The sequence below is a fragment of the Syngnathus scovelli genome, chromosome 2, assembly GCF_024217435.2.
Source record: "Syngnathus scovelli strain Florida chromosome 2, RoL_Ssco_1.2, whole genome shotgun sequence".
NCBI lineage: Eukaryota > Metazoa > Chordata > Actinopteri > Syngnathiformes > Syngnathidae > Syngnathus > Syngnathus scovelli.
This window is the reverse complement of record NC_090848.1, coordinates 21473137-21487958: the sequence shown is the minus strand read 5'-3', so window position 1 is coordinate 21487958 and position 14822 is coordinate 21473137. Positions and strand designations below refer to the sequence as shown.

The window sequence follows — 14822 nt, the reverse complement described above, 5'->3', positions numbered from 1 at the left end:
GTTCCAGCACCCGCCATTCTGTGCGTCGCGTTGGCAGCAGGACGCACAAACACCCTGCAGGTATTGCGACCTCGTCACCCTCCACCCCTTTCAGGAACTGCATAAACCTCATATGCAAAACTATTGTTGTCAAAATGTGTGAGCAGATGTTATTTGGAAGTAGCGTGGCTTGGGTTTACTTGATGTAGCGTGGATTGGATTGGAGCAGGAGACTGGCTGCCTGCGGATCCGATTTCCATGCATGCAGAGGCTGCTTCAATTCCGACAGCTGTATTACGCTGTCTTTTGTTTAAGTATTTATTTAATAAAGGGGCGCCCCGTGAAAACTATGTAGTTTACATGAGCAAACATCCTTTGGTATGAAACGCAATAAAATGCATTTTATGATGAACACTAAAACAACAACACAAAGAATCAATAATGCTGCAAGTATTTTATATTGTTATACTATCTGAAATAGAATCAGAACAATTGAGTAAAATGAACTAATTCATTGCATTAGATTGGCTTTGTTTCATATTTAGAACAGTCTTGAGTCTACGCGTAAAAACGCAAAAAAACCGTGGTTACTGTAGAATTACACACAACCATACAACCCGTGTTATTTTTTTCTACGACAAATAAAGTAATGTACTAAATTTGATTTGATTTCAATACACATGTAACTATTGAAAAATGGCTTCTTCAAATGTTTTGTTGGTTTGGTTGGGTTTGTGTGCGAGCAAACAAGTTTTACGCGTGGCGTCTGGATGTGGATTATGCATATAGTTTTTGCTTATCATAATGCAGACACGCAATGCAGTTGTCACGCTTGGATTTAAGTAGAAGACAGATGGCTATCCTAATATCCTAATAAACGTGAAGCTTTTATTCTGTTGTTTTCATCGAATGCGTGGCCAGTCACGACGTTTGGTGTTGGCTTGGGGGCGTAGCCGTGACGCACGGGTACCGACGCCATGGACGCGGATATAAACTGCAGCCGCTGACGGTTGGACACAGTTTTCCGCTGGTATCTGTCGAGGATACATCTCCAGAACTCATAGGACGAAGAACATGTCTCCAAACATGACTTGTGATGCTCTAGCATCCTTTCCCGCGAAGTCCACCGTGGCCAAAAGGAAAGAAGCCCTAGAGCTCAGAAAGGTGAGTTGTCTTTCCTCATACATTTAAATGTGCTCAAATGTTCTCTATTTATTGTACCGCCACTAAACTTGGTTTATAATTTTCAGACGATGAAACCATTGGTGGAGAAAAGAAGGCGTGCTCGTATTAACGACAGCCTGAACCACTTGAAGGACCTCATTCTTCCTCTAACCGGCAAAGATGTATGTTGTTTTTAATTTCAGTTCATTGAACATATTGTTAGATGTGAAATTATCAAAGTAAGGGGTTGGCTCGTTTGTTTTAACATGATTATTTTTTAACATTTGCAGAAAAGTCGCTACTCTAAGCTGGAGAAAGCAGACATCCTGGAGATGACTGTGAGGTTCCTCAGTGACATGCCCCCTGTCCAAAATAAAAGTGAGTAACCTGCTCAAAGAGCCTACTCACACGAAGTCAGAAATACAATACGGCTTTTTTACAAGTTCATTCGTTGATTCAACAGCTCAACATAATCACTTGTATTTCAGATTCCACAGACAGTTACAAAGAGGGCTACAAAGCTTGCCTCCATCGCGTCTCTGCGCTCCTTCCGAAAAGCAGCCTCGAGCCCGACGCCACCCGACAGGTGACCGACTTCATCCAGAGGTCCATGTCGGCCAATATCAACAGGCAGTGCCACAACTGCTGCAGCCAGAGCTCCGCGGCTTTCCCGCACATCCAGCAGAGGCTTCTTAGCCTGAAGTCCAGCCTGGGCCACAAACCCGAGGGTGCGATGCACCCAAGTGGAGCGCGGTCAGCTCCACAGCTCAACATTGCCCCCATGTGGAGACCCTGGTAGATTATTCTCGTCTCGTGGGTCCACAGCACGCCCTCGAAACGACTATGGCAGCATGTTATATACATGTACATATTACATGTCGACTTGTATAGGCCTGCGTTTAAGATTTACCATAAATCGACTTAGCTGAGTATTGTATACTTTCCCTTTTGCGCACGCGTCGGTTGTCTTGTATAAGTTGACATCTAGACTGTCGTATTTGGTTAAAACTCCGCATGTATGTTTTAGGTTAAATATTTGGTCTGTTTTGATGACTGAATGATTAAGGGCTATTGAAACCGCCCTGTAAGACCCCAAGGGTCACTGTTAGTGAATTTGCACTGTATGATTTCAGTGTTGTGAATCTGTGCAGATTGATTTTGTGGACATATCATATCATGTCACTGCAGGTATCCCTTTTGGGATGTTTTATTCCATTTTACAGCATTTTATGTGTTTGTGTAATGTTTGTATTAAAAAAAAAATAAAACTTCGACGTCGTAGTGATGTGCACCTGTCTTTTTTTCCCTCACACTGTAGAATTCTGTTTGTACAGTAGGCCTATATGAAAGTTGATGCATCCCTTATCAATGTCGGGACAACATCAAAGCATTAACACTTTGCTACACCGCATTGTACAGTTTTCCTCTGAAAACAAACACTGCAATTGGTTTATAACCCCCTGATCTAGGATATGCCATAAGTGTTTTTTTTAAATCCCATTTTGTGTGGCCAGCATTAATTTCTAGTTCTGTGCCAATGCTTTTGGATATGTGGGCGTATGTTTTGTCATTTATTACCTTAAATAATAATAAATAATACTTTACCTGAAATAAATTTTGTTTCGGCCTCGGCGTCTTCTTGTATTGGTGTCTGCTTCTCCCCAAAGGCCGCGAGTGTTATTGCCAAGGCTTGTTGCGTTCACGTACTCAAGAATTGCCTCGTTCAGAAGGAAGCCGACGGATGGACGCTGTTCACTGTTGACGTGACATTTCCAAAATAATCACCACAGATACATTTGATGAAATCGTGTTCGTGTTCAGCACAGCATTCAGCAGTTCAATCGTGTTCAGCACATTGCGTTTCCTTATACCCGCGAGAAACATTTAGCGCCTCTTTTCTAAATTACTACTTACTTCCGTGCTGACTTAACTCCCGGATACTGTGCAAATGTCTTCGTTTTCACCATTGAACAGAGGACGTCCTCACCAATATCATGTCTGTGATGAAGCCTCTCGAAGCCGCATCATCCTTTCAACTATATGCAGGTAGGATGTTTAATTGTGTTGTGTTTATTACGACATGTTCGTCCTTTACTTCGTCATTCGGCATGTGAATACATGATCAGTGCATATAGGGAACTCACGTATGCCCCGACCGCCGTCCATCCATCGCGAGACTTTACTCGCCGGCTTAATCTACTTTATCTGTTTTGCATGCGTTCCATTTCTGTCTCCGTAATCATTGTTGGTGACTGCGTCGAAATGTTTAGTTATGGCGTAGTGCATCAAACGGGATGTGTTAGTGGATGATAAAGCATTTTTGTCGTCCTCGAGTCATATCATCAAACACACCTTCCCGTCAAACACGTAGAAGACGATGACACCACGCAACATGATGCTTACGTCTTTATTGAACATGAAAATATGTATAGGTCAAAAGCTGGAGCAGAATGTGCATTTATGACTCGGCTTCATGTCCTAGCAGCACGTCCTGCGTCGTTGTACACTTGTTCACCAACAGGGGGCGCAAAGTGCCCCCCACCAAACCACACTCCCTCACAGTCGCACATCCGTGTTAAACAGAAGATCAATTGTTCTGCAAACACAATTTAAGATACATATTATGTATGTTCATTACTTCAAACAGTTATCAGGTGTCGTATGTACAATCACAAAATAAACTTCGTGACACTGCTTATAGCTTATCTGAAGACGTTAAATGGAAAGTCCCTGTTTTGCTACAAGAACGTCTGAGGAGCAAGTACGTTTGCATTTTGTGTCCTCCTACACCTAATTTTGTGGTGGTGTGTGTACTAATGACACATTGAACTTGAGGCTCACTCCTTGCCCCTTTCATCTTTTTTCGCTTTTTCTTCTGTTTTTGGGTAAAAATATATAATAACAAACGTGTATGTGCCTCTTTGTGTCTATGTGAGGGTCCATATGCTGATACTGTTCGTACGCATAATAGAGAAATATGCCATTTATTGATACTACGTACATTTAAGCTTGGTCATGTGATATGGTATTGCCTGATGTATATTTATTTGAACATCACGTTGTCAGGCGCAGAGCAGGGAGAGGACTCGAATGCAGAGAGTTCAATGTCCAAAAAGGCTTTTATTGTCGCCACTGACAGTCGAACAAAAAACGCCTCACTAGGAGGGAAAAAAGGGAAAACAAAGGCGCCTCAAACCGTGGGAGAAAAAGGGGAAATCAAAGCGCCTCGAACCGAGGGAAATACAAAAACAAGGTAGCGATGTAACCAAGTTAACATCGGTGATCAAGGTTGCTCAAACAAGGCTTCTACGTGGAACTCGAGGGTTTCGTGATCGCTAGTGTTCTGACAAGGCAAGACGCACTGGCACTGGATACGGGGAAAGACGCGGGTTATATGGACACAGGAGGGGAACACAGGTGAAGACAGTTGGTCATTGGCGCAGGTGCACACACTTGGAATCAGGGGTTCACGTGACCGGACGCACAGGGGAAGGACACACCGACTGGAACGAGAGGAAAATCACACAATAAAACAGGAAGTGATCCGGACGACACATGACAGCATGACATAACCCCCCCCTCTAGGGCCGGATCCCAGACGGACCCGGAGCATCGGGGTGAGCCGCATAAAAGTCATCTAATAGCCCGGGATCCAGGATATAGCTACGCGGCACCCATTGCCGCTCCTCTGGCCCGTAACCCTCCCAGTCCACCAGGAATTGCCAGCCTCGGCCCTTCCGGCGCACGTCCAGCAACTTCTTAACTGTGTAGGCAGGCCCACCCCCCACCGTCCGCGGAGGCGGAGGTGCCGCGGGAGCCGGCACGATCCCACTCTCCCTAACCGGCTTGACCTTCCCGACGTGGAAGGTGGGATGCACCGCAAGGGACCGAGGCAGACGGAGCCGCACAGCCGCTGGACCGACGACCTTGGAAATCGGAAACGGCCCTACAAAACGAGGGGCCAGCTTCCTGGAGCCCACCTGGAGGGGAAGGTCCCGGGCGGACAGCCAGACCCGCTGGCCGGGCCGGTAGACAGGCGCCGGACGACGTCTCCGGTCAGCCATCCTCTTCACCCTGTCGCCCTGGCGGACCAGTATGGCCCTTGCCGCCGCCCAGATGCGCCGACAGCGTCTCACCACGGCGCGTGCCGAGGTAACTGACACCTCCGGCTCGCTGGCGGGGAAGAGCGGGGGCTGGTATCCAAAGACGCACATTAAGGGGGACATCCCGGTTGCCGTGGTGGGAAGGGAGTTATGGGCGTACTCTACCCAGGTCAAGTTTTGACTCCACTCCATGCGTTCTGCTTGGCCGTTCGCTTCCGGGTGGTAGCCCGAAGTGAGGCTCACGGTGGCCCCTATAAGCTTGCAGAAGGCCCTCCAAAAGCGGGACACGAACTGGGGGCCCCTATCTGACATGACGTCCCGAGGAAATCCATGGATCCTGAAGACGTGGTCCATGAGAACTACTGCAGTCCGTTTGGCCGAAGGTAATTTGGGCAGGGCAATGAAGTGGGCCATCTTGGAGAACCTATCCACGACGGTGAGTATCGTCGTCTTACCGCTAGACACCGGCAGTCCCGTGACAAAATCCACAGAGATGTCGGCCCATGGTCGAGAGGGAATGGAGAGAGGCTGCAGCAACCCCACACGGCGGCCCGGAGTGTTCTTACTTCGCGCACAGATGGAACAGGCTGCAACATACGCCCGGACGTCCGCCCCCATGGAGGGCCACCAGAATCTTTGTTGGAGGACGTGCAGGGTTCTTCGCACGCCCGGGTGACACGTGAGCCGGGAGGTGTGCGCCCAGTGGATCACTTGGGATCGTAGTCGGGGCGGAACAAACAGTCTATTCTCGGGACTTCCCCTAGGGGGTGGATCATCGTGGTTTGCCCGCTTCACTAAGTCCTCTATGGGCCAGGTTACGGCTCCCACCACGCAGTGAGGGGGGAGAATGGGCTCTGGCTCTGTGGACACCGGGTCTGGTCTGTAGACGCGTGACAGCGCATCAGGTTTGGTGTTCTTGGCCCCCGGTCTGTAAGACAACGTGAAATGGAAACGGTTAAAGAAGAGGGACCAACGAGCCTGGCGGGAGTTCAATCACTTGGCCTCCTTGATATATTGCAGGTTCTTGTGATCGGTCCAAACCAGAAAGGGGTGTTGGGCTCCCTCCAGCCAGTGTCTCCATTCTTCCAGAGCCTTTTTGACCGCTAACAATTCCCGATCTCCGACGTCATAGTTCTGCTCCACGGGGGTCAGCCGTCGGGACAAAAAGGCGCAGGGATGGAGCTTGTTGTCGACCTGGGATCTCTGAGACAGGACGGCGCCGATTCCCTGGCTGGAGGCATCAACCTCCACCACGAACTGACGAGATGGGTCAGGCAAGGTAAGAATTGGAGCGGTGGTGAACCGCCTCTTCAGCTCCTGGAAGGCGGCTTCAGCCTCCGCCGTCCAGCGAAACGGAACTGTCGGGGAGGTGAGAGCGTGCAGGGGAGCCGCGGTGGCGCTGAAGCCTCGTATGAATCGTCTATAAAAGTTAGCAAATCCTAGATATTGCTGCACTCTTTTGCGGCTATCCGGTACCGGCCATTGGGTCACCGCGCTGACTTTGGCTGGGTCCATCTGGACCTTTCCTGGGGCTATGATGAAGCCCAGGAACGATATCGTTTCGGCATGGAACTCGCTCTTTTCGGCCTTGACATAAAGTCGATGGTCCAGGAGCCGTTGCAGGACCGACTTAACATGACTCTCATGGGTCCTCAAATCTGGTGAATAAATTAAGATGTCATCCAAGTAAACGAAAACAAAGTGGTCTAAGAAATCACTCAGAACGTCATTGATCATGGCTTGGAAGACCGCGGGGGCATTGGTGAGGCCGAACGGCATTACCCGGTATTCAAAGTGTCCCCGGGGGGTGTTGAAGCCCGTCTTCCACTCATCACCTTCCCGAATGCGCACGAGGTGATACGCGTTACGTAAATCTAACTTGGTGAATACCCGAGCCTGCTGCAACTGATCAAACACGGCCGACATGAGTGGGAGGGGGTACTGATTCTTTATAGTGATTTGGTTGAGGGGATTGTAATCTATGCAGGGGCGCAGGGTTCCGTCTTTCTTCCCCACAAAGAAAAATCCGGCCCCTGCAGGCGATGATGACGGCCTGATCAGACCTGCGTCAATATAGTCATTTAAGGCCTTCTTTTCGGGGCCCGAAAGGGAATAAAGTCTACCCTTGGGGATCGAAGCACCGGGCAATAGGTCTATGGCGCAGTCGTAGGGACGGTGGGGTGGTAAGGAGCTCGCCTTGGCTTTGCTAAATACCTCCGCAAGTTGATGGTAGCATTTGGGTACTTGGTTTAGATCTGGAGCTCTAAAATCTGGTTCAGGAGACGCAAGGTCCGAGGGAGAATTGCAGGTGGACTCGATCGAAGGGTTCGGTTTGACACACGATACTTGGCACTGGGATGCCCACCCCTTTATCTCCCCTGACTCCCAGTTTATTGCAGGGTTGTGGTGTTTTAGCCACGGATAACCGAGGATAAGCGGATTCAGGGGGGAGGTGACTACATGCAGTCTTACTAGTTCATGATGAGTGCCAAACGACAATGAGAGGGGTTCGGTTATATAAGATATGTCAAAAAGGGCTTGTCCGTTAAGTGCCTTAGCCTTTATGGTTGTGTTCAAGGGTTCGGTCTTTACGCCTATGCTGCGAGCAAAAGCCCAGTCAATCAAATTCTCGTCGGCCCCTGAGTCAATCAACACCCCGAGCTCGAGTTCCTTGCCTTGGCAGGTTAGCGTCCCGACGGGTAGAACCCTATTCTTCTGCCGGACCACGGAGAAGGTGCTTACCCTCAGCGCACTCCGCTCCGGGCAGGAGAGGAGGAGATGACCAAGCGCCCCGCAGTAGTAGCATCTGCCCTCCTGGCGTCGACGCTGTCTTTCCTCTTCGCTCAATTTGGCCCGGCCGAGCTGCATGGGTTCCGTCCCCTCGAGTGGCCCGGCCGGGATCGATCTTTGGTGGTGCGTCTCGTGGGATGACCGCCCGCCCAATGATGCGGAAGGAGTAACGATCGCACCCCGGCTTGCGCGCTGCTTCCTCCACTCCTTTAGTCAAAGTCAAAGTCAAAGTCAAAGTCTCCTTTATTGTCAATTCCTCCGCATGTCAAGACACACAAAGAGATCGAAATTACGTTTCTCACTATCCCAGGGTGACAAGACAGAGTTCACAGCGCACATACAAGTAAACAACACAGGAAAAATAAAACAAGAAGATGAACAATAAGAGTGATAGCACGCTAGCCGCTCCCGATGCACAGCAGAGTCCGGAAAGATGACAGTCAACCAGGCCACTGTGAACACGAGCACACAGCAGGCACGCACTGTCCGGTTCGTGGATCCTATCAGGCGAACACAACCCATCTTTTCGTCCCGCGAACGAACGTACGCCAGGAGAATGGAAGGCACGGCTGGGCGACCTGGGTTGGCCGCAAGCCTGGCCCGACGTCTCCGCGCTGGCCCCTCTTCCGCTGCCTCGCAGACCCGCTGCAGACCCGCTGCCGACGCATCCCAACAATGCTCCAGGACGGAGCAGTCCGAGCTCACGACGCAGTCCAACCGGGGGAGGAAGAGCAGGCCAGTCCGCCGTCGCTCCATGACGAAGCAGTCCGAGCGCCCTTAATCTCTCCGCACCAAAGTCCAGAACGCCATAAAACCCACTTCCGCCGATGTTGAGCAGAACATGCCCGCCGCACTAGTAGCACGACGTATCACACGAGACGGACATACACAAAACTGCCGGACAAACACTCAGTAAACGCTCACAAAATACCGAACGGGACAGAGAGTGGCCGCTGCGTGTGCACGCGCCGCCATCTTGAACTTGAGCAAAGAGTTGTAGCCGGTTGTCAGTTCGGACGGCCAACGCGATGAGAGCGTCGAGCTCCACAGGAAGATCAAGGGAAATGAGTTGGTCCTGGATGGTCCCGGAAAGACCCTGGAGAAAAGCATCGTACAGAGCCGTCGAGTTCCATCCGCTTTCCGCGGCCAGAGTGCGGAAGCGGATCGCGTAGTCGCTGACTGTCTCTCGACCCTGGGTGATATGGAACAGCTCTCGTGCCTTCTCTTGGTCCATGGGAACTGGATCGAACACCATGCGCAGGGCCTCGATGAATCCGGAAAACGAGTGACAGGTAGCGGAATTCCTGGCCCATTCTGCGGTTGCCCACGTCCGGGCTCTTCCCGTCAAATAGGAGATCGTGTATGCCACCCGGGAGCGTTCCGTTGGGAAGTCGCCGGGAGCTCGCTCGAACTGCATCTCGCAATTCGTTATAAAGGCTCGACTCAGCCCGGGTTCCCCTGCATATCGTTCTGGGGAAGCCAGTCTGATCCCCCTCGCCAGAGGCGCGGGCGCCGGGTGGTCCACAGGGGGCGCCGCTGTGGAACAGGGCGTCGCAGCTCGCCCCGTGGTCAGCAGAGCGAGGACGTCTTGCATCTGACGACTCAGCGAATCCACCTGGGCGGCCACAGCCTCTCTGAAGCCTTCCTGGTTCTTTACCAGTTCCTGAACGCCAACACTCAGAGCGTCTACCTGCTTCTGCTGTTGGCCCAGTTGCGCAGTCTGGGAGCGTACTTGGGCGACCAGCTGCGCTGTCTCTGCCGAGTCCATGTCTGGCCAGTGCGTAATGTCAAGCGCAGAGCAGGGAGAGGACTCGAATGCAGAGAGTTCAATGTCCAAAAAGGCTTTTATTGTCGCCACTGACAGTCGAACAAAAAACGCCTCACTAGGAGGGAAAAAAGGGAAAACAAAGGCGCCTCGAACCGAGGGAGAAAAAGGGGAAATCAAAGCGCCTCGAACCGAGGGAAATACAAAAACAAGGTAGCGATGTAACCAAGTTAACATCGGTGATCAAGGTTGCTCAAACAAGGCTTCTACGTGGAACTCGAGGGTTTCGTGATCGCTAGTGTTCTGACAAGGCAAGACGCACTGGCACTAAATACGGGGAAAGACGCGGGTTATATGGACACAGGAGGGGAACACAGGTGAAGACAGTTGGTCATTGGCGCAGGTGCACACACTTGGAATCAGGGGTTCACGTGACCAGACGCACAGGGGAAGGACACACCGACTGGAACGAGAGGAAAATCACACAATAAAACAGGAAGTGATCCGGACGACACATGACAGCATGACACACGTGGCAGTATTTGGTGTTTCAATAAGGCCTCAAGTAGTGGTTTGGTTTACTCTGAATATAAACATGATACATATTACAAACATAAACAAGCAAAAAGAAGTACTGTAATTTTCGGACTATAAGTCTCGTTTTTTTCCATAGTTTGGGTGGGGGGGGGCGACTTATACTGAGGAGTGACTTATATGCGAATTTTTTCACAAATTTTCAAAATTCAAAAAAAAAAAAAGAAAAAAAGTTAAACTGTGATAAACGAACCGCGATGTAGCAAGGAATTACTGTAATTTGAATTTCAAGTGACGTCAGTGGTGCGGCGCGGCGGTTGTTTACATAAAGGACGAAGATTCGATCACGGGATGACGAAGGGCACCACATACTACCGGCATCATTAGCGGCTTTGTTTGTAAGTGACACGGAGGACGAAGAGTTTGAAGGATTTAATGATTTGGAGTGACACAGAAGGTTTGAAAAACTATTATGGCTTTTACGCACGCCCGGTCCTACTCTACTGAGCTTTCTTTCACCTCCGTGGATTGAAGTCGGTGGCCGGCGCTCGGCCGGGTGGCTGTCCAGGGACGGTGGATGGGGCTCGGACATGGCTTTTACGCACGCCCGGTCCTACTCTGCGGAGCTCTCTTTCACCTCCGCGGATGGAAGTCGTGGGCCGGCGCTCGGCCGGGTGGCTGTCCGGGGACGGTGGATGGGGCTCGGACATGGCTTTCACGCACGCCCGGTCCTATTCTATGGAGCTCTCTTCCACCTCCGTGGCTGGAAGTGCCACCTCCGAGGATGGAAGTCCACGCCGCCACTCACCTGGAAGTCGACGCCGGTGCTTGGGGCTGTGTGGTGGTGAACTATTTATGTTATAGTTATTTGATATATTGTATTTCGTATAGCAACTTGTATATGTTTTTATCGTTACAGTTCAGTACTTGTTGGCTCGTTGAACTCTTGTTTTGTTAAATAAAGAGCCGTTTACCAAACCCACGTCTTTCCTTGTACTTTGTTAACGCTATAATATAGCTATATACTAGATCTGTGGAATAACAACGAGGCTGACGTCAGGGCGCATGCGCGGCGTTGTTGACAAAGGATGAGGAATTTGATCGATGGATTTAATGATTTGGAGTGACACAGATGGTTTGATAATATTGTTGTTTATATGATAGCTATTTGATATATACTTTATACATCGTTATGTGGGTCTGTGGAATATTTAGAATATTTAAACGTCAGCGGCGCGGCGCATACGCGGCATCGTTTCCATAAAGGACGATCGATGGATTTAATGATTTGGAGTGACACAGATGGTTTTATAAACGTGTTATTTATGTAATAGTTATTTGAATAACTCTGAATGTTACGTCAGGCCCGTTCTCAGCGCTTCGTTTGTGTTTATGTCACGCTAGCATACCTATCGTTTAGCCTGTTGTTGCTCGTTCATGTCTGTTCTTGGTGTTGGATTTTGTCGAATAACTTTTCCCCAAAATGCGACTTGTACTCCGGAACGACTTCTATATGTTTTTTTTTACGTTATTGTGCATTTTATGGCTCATGCGACCTATATTCCGGAGCGACTTTTAGTCCGAAAATTACGGTAAAACTAAATTAGCACACAACGTGGGTGTGTATAGCCATTCATTTTCTGTACCACTTGTTCACACCGGGGTCACAGGTATACTGGAGCCTTTCCCAGCAGTAATCGGGCAGTAGGCAGGGGACACCCTGAACTGGTTGCCAGCCATTTGCTGGGCACACAGAGACGAACAACTATCCACGTTCGCTTTCACACCTATGGGAAATTTGGAGTGTTCAATCAGCCTACTGTGCATGTGTTTGGGATGTGGGAGGAAACCAAAGTGCCCGGAAAGAAACCCATGCAGGCACGGGTGTCAGGCTTGGAGTAGGGAGAGGACTCGAATGCAGAGTTCCAGCCAAAGGTGTTTTATTTTCTCCAACGGAAGGCAGCACAAAAAACAAAAGGCGCCTCAAGACGAGGGACAAAAGGCAATAAACAAAGCGCCTCAAAACGAGGGAAAAAAAAGGGCTGGAGACAGCAAACAAAAGGCTCCTCAAACTGAGGGAAAAATACTCTGGCAAAAAACCCTAACTAAACAAATCACAGAGCTGGGCAAAAGGTATCTTCTCTCTAGGATCTCGCGGGGAATTTTTGTGAGTTCGTGATCGCTGGTGTTCATGACAAGGTCAAGACGCACTGGCACCAGACAAGGGGAAAGACGCAGGTTATATACACACAGAAGGAGGGGAACACAGGTGTAGACAATTGGGTCACGACACAGGTGCAGACACTTGGGATCAGGGAAGTCACGTGACCGGACGCACAGAGGAAGGACACATGAACTGGAATGAGAGGAGAGTTACAACAATAAAACAGGAAGTGACAAAAACAAAACACGACAGCATGACATAACCCCCCCCTCGAGGGCCGGATCCCAGATGGGCCAGGAGCATCGGGATGAGCCGCGTAAAAGTCATCAAGCAGTCCGGGATCCAGGATATAACTTCGCGGCACCCATTGCCGCTCCTCTGGCCCATAACCCTCCCAGTCGAGCAGGAACTGCCAGCCCCGACCCTTCCTGCGCACGTCCAGCAACTCCTTGACCGTGTACGCAGGCTCACCCCCCACTGTCCGCGGGGGCTCCGCGGGAGCCGGGACCATCCCACTCTCCCTAACCGGCTTAACCTTGCCGACGTGGAAGGTGGGATGCACGGCAAGGGACCGGGGCAGGCGGAGTCGCATAGCGGCCGGGCAGGTGGAGTCGCACAGCGGCCGGTCCGACGACCTTGGATATCGGGAATGGACCCACAAAACGGGGGGCCAGCTTCCTGGAGCCCACCTGGAGGGGAAGGTCCCGGGCGGACAGCCAGACTCGTTGGCCGGGCCGGTAGATGGGCGCTGGACGTCGTCTCCGGTCGGCCATCCTCTTGATCCTGTCGCCCTGGCGGATCAGGGTGGCTCGTGCCGCCGCCCAGATGCGACGACAGCGTGTCACCACGGCGCGCGCCGAGGTGACGGGCACCTCAGGCTCACTGTCGGGGAAGATCGGAGGCTGGTAGCCGCACATGAAGGGGTGGTAGGAAGGGAGTTATGGCTATTTTCCACCCACGTTAAGTTCTTGCTCCAGGACGAGGGGTTCTGGGTCACCAAGCAGCGGAGGCCTGTTTCCAGCTGCTGGTTATTGCGCTCCGCCTGGCCGTTCGCTTCCGGGTGGTAGCCCGAAGTGAGACTCACGGTGGCCCCTATTAGCTTGCAAAATTCTTTCCAAAAACGGGATACAAATTGGGGACCCCTATCGGACACGACGTCCCGTGGAAATCCGTGAATTCTAAAAACATGTTCCATAAGGATTACTGCCGTTCGCTTTGAGGAAGGTAACTTGGGTAGGGCAATGAAGTGTGCCATCTTGGAGAACCTGTCAACTACCGTGAATATCGTTGTCTTCCCGTTAGACGCCGGAAGCGCCGTGACAAAGTCTACCGAGATGTCAGCCCATGGTCGACTGGGAATGGGGAGGGGTTGCAGCAAACCCACACGGCTGCCGGGAGTGTTCTTATTTCGCGCACAAACGGGACAGGCTGCAACGTATTCCCTTACGTCTGACCCCATGGAGGGCCACCAGAATCTTTGTTGGATCACGTACATGGTTCTCCGTCCGCCTGGATGACAGGCGAGTCTTGAGGTGTGCGCCCAGTGGACCACTTGGGACCGCAGCCTGGGAGGAACATACAGTCTATTCTCCGGGTTTCCCCTAGGGGGTGGTTCATCGCGGTTTGCCCGCTTTACCAGATCTTCTATAGGCCAAGTTACGGCTCCCACCACACAGTGAGGGGGGAGAATGTGTTCGGGCTCTGTGGACACCGGGTCTGGGCTGTAGATGCGCGACAGCGCATCGGGCTTGACGCTTTTGGCCCCCGGTCTGTAAGACAAGGTAAAATTGAAACGATTAAAGAAAAGGGACCAACGAGCCTGCCGTAAATTCAGTCGCTTCGCATTTCGGATATATTGGAGGTTCTTGTGATCAGTCCAAACCAGAAAGGGTTGTTGGGCTCCCTCTAGCCAATGTCTCCATTCTTCGAGGGCCTGTTTGACCGCCAACAATTCACGATCCCCCACATCATAATTCTGTTCAGCGGATGTCAGCCGTCGGGACAGAAAGGCGCATGGATGGAGCTTGTTGTCAGCCTGGGATCTTTGAGACAGGACGGCACCAATTCTCTGACTGGAGGCATCAACCTCCACCACGAACTGACGAGACGGGTCGGGCAGTGTGAGGATCGGGGCGGAGGTGAACTGCCTCTTCAACTCCTGGAAGGCGGCTTCCGCCTCCGCCGTCCAACAGAACGGGACTGTCGGGGAAGTTAGAGCATGCAGTGGAGCCGCTGTGGCGCTGAAGCCTCTGATAAACCGCCTATAAAAGTTAGCAAAACCAAGAAATTGCTGCACTTTTTTGCAGCTATCAGGTACCGGCCA

At 51.0% G+C, this 14822-nt stretch overlaps 2 protein-coding genes and 1 long non-coding RNA gene across 5 annotated transcripts in view; 2 read left to right on the top strand and 1 right to left on the bottom strand.

Moving 5' to 3' along the window:
• The first annotated feature begins 1010 nt into the window (after positions 1–1010).
• On the top strand, positions 1011–2424 carry LOC125988398 (transcription factor HES-2-like). Its single transcript, XM_049753559.1, has 4 exons — positions 1011–1143; positions 1230–1325; positions 1434–1521; positions 1632–2424. The coding sequence occupies exons 1-4, from the start codon at positions 1054–1056 to the stop codon at positions 1940–1942; spliced, it is 585 nt and encodes a 194-aa protein (XP_049609516.1). The 5' UTR covers positions 1011–1053; the 3' UTR covers positions 1943–2424.
• LOC125988401 (uncharacterized) lies at positions 1608–3469 on the bottom strand. 3 transcript variants are annotated; one of them, XR_007488307.2, is made up of 3 exons: positions 3288–3469; positions 3058–3179; positions 1608–2898 (listed from the first exon to the last, which is right to left on the bottom strand). It is a non-coding gene; the product is annotated as an uncharacterized lncRNA (long non-coding RNA). The 3 variants fall into 3 exon arrangements; XR_007488308.1 differs by lacking the exon at positions 3288–3469 and having other exon boundaries at positions 1608–1984; positions 2749–2898; XR_007488306.1 differs by lacking the exon at positions 3288–3469 and having other exon boundaries at positions 1608–1852; positions 2749–2898.
• acot7 (acyl-CoA thioesterase 7) overlaps positions 3041–14822 on the top strand; it is a 66769-nt gene continuing 54987 nt past the window's right edge. The window contains exon 1 of the mRNA XM_049753527.1: positions 3041–3189. Coding sequence (XP_049609484.1) covers positions 3092–3189 — 98 coding nt within the window. The 5' untranslated portion in view covers positions 3041–3091. The remainder of the gene's footprint in view (positions 3190–14822) is intronic.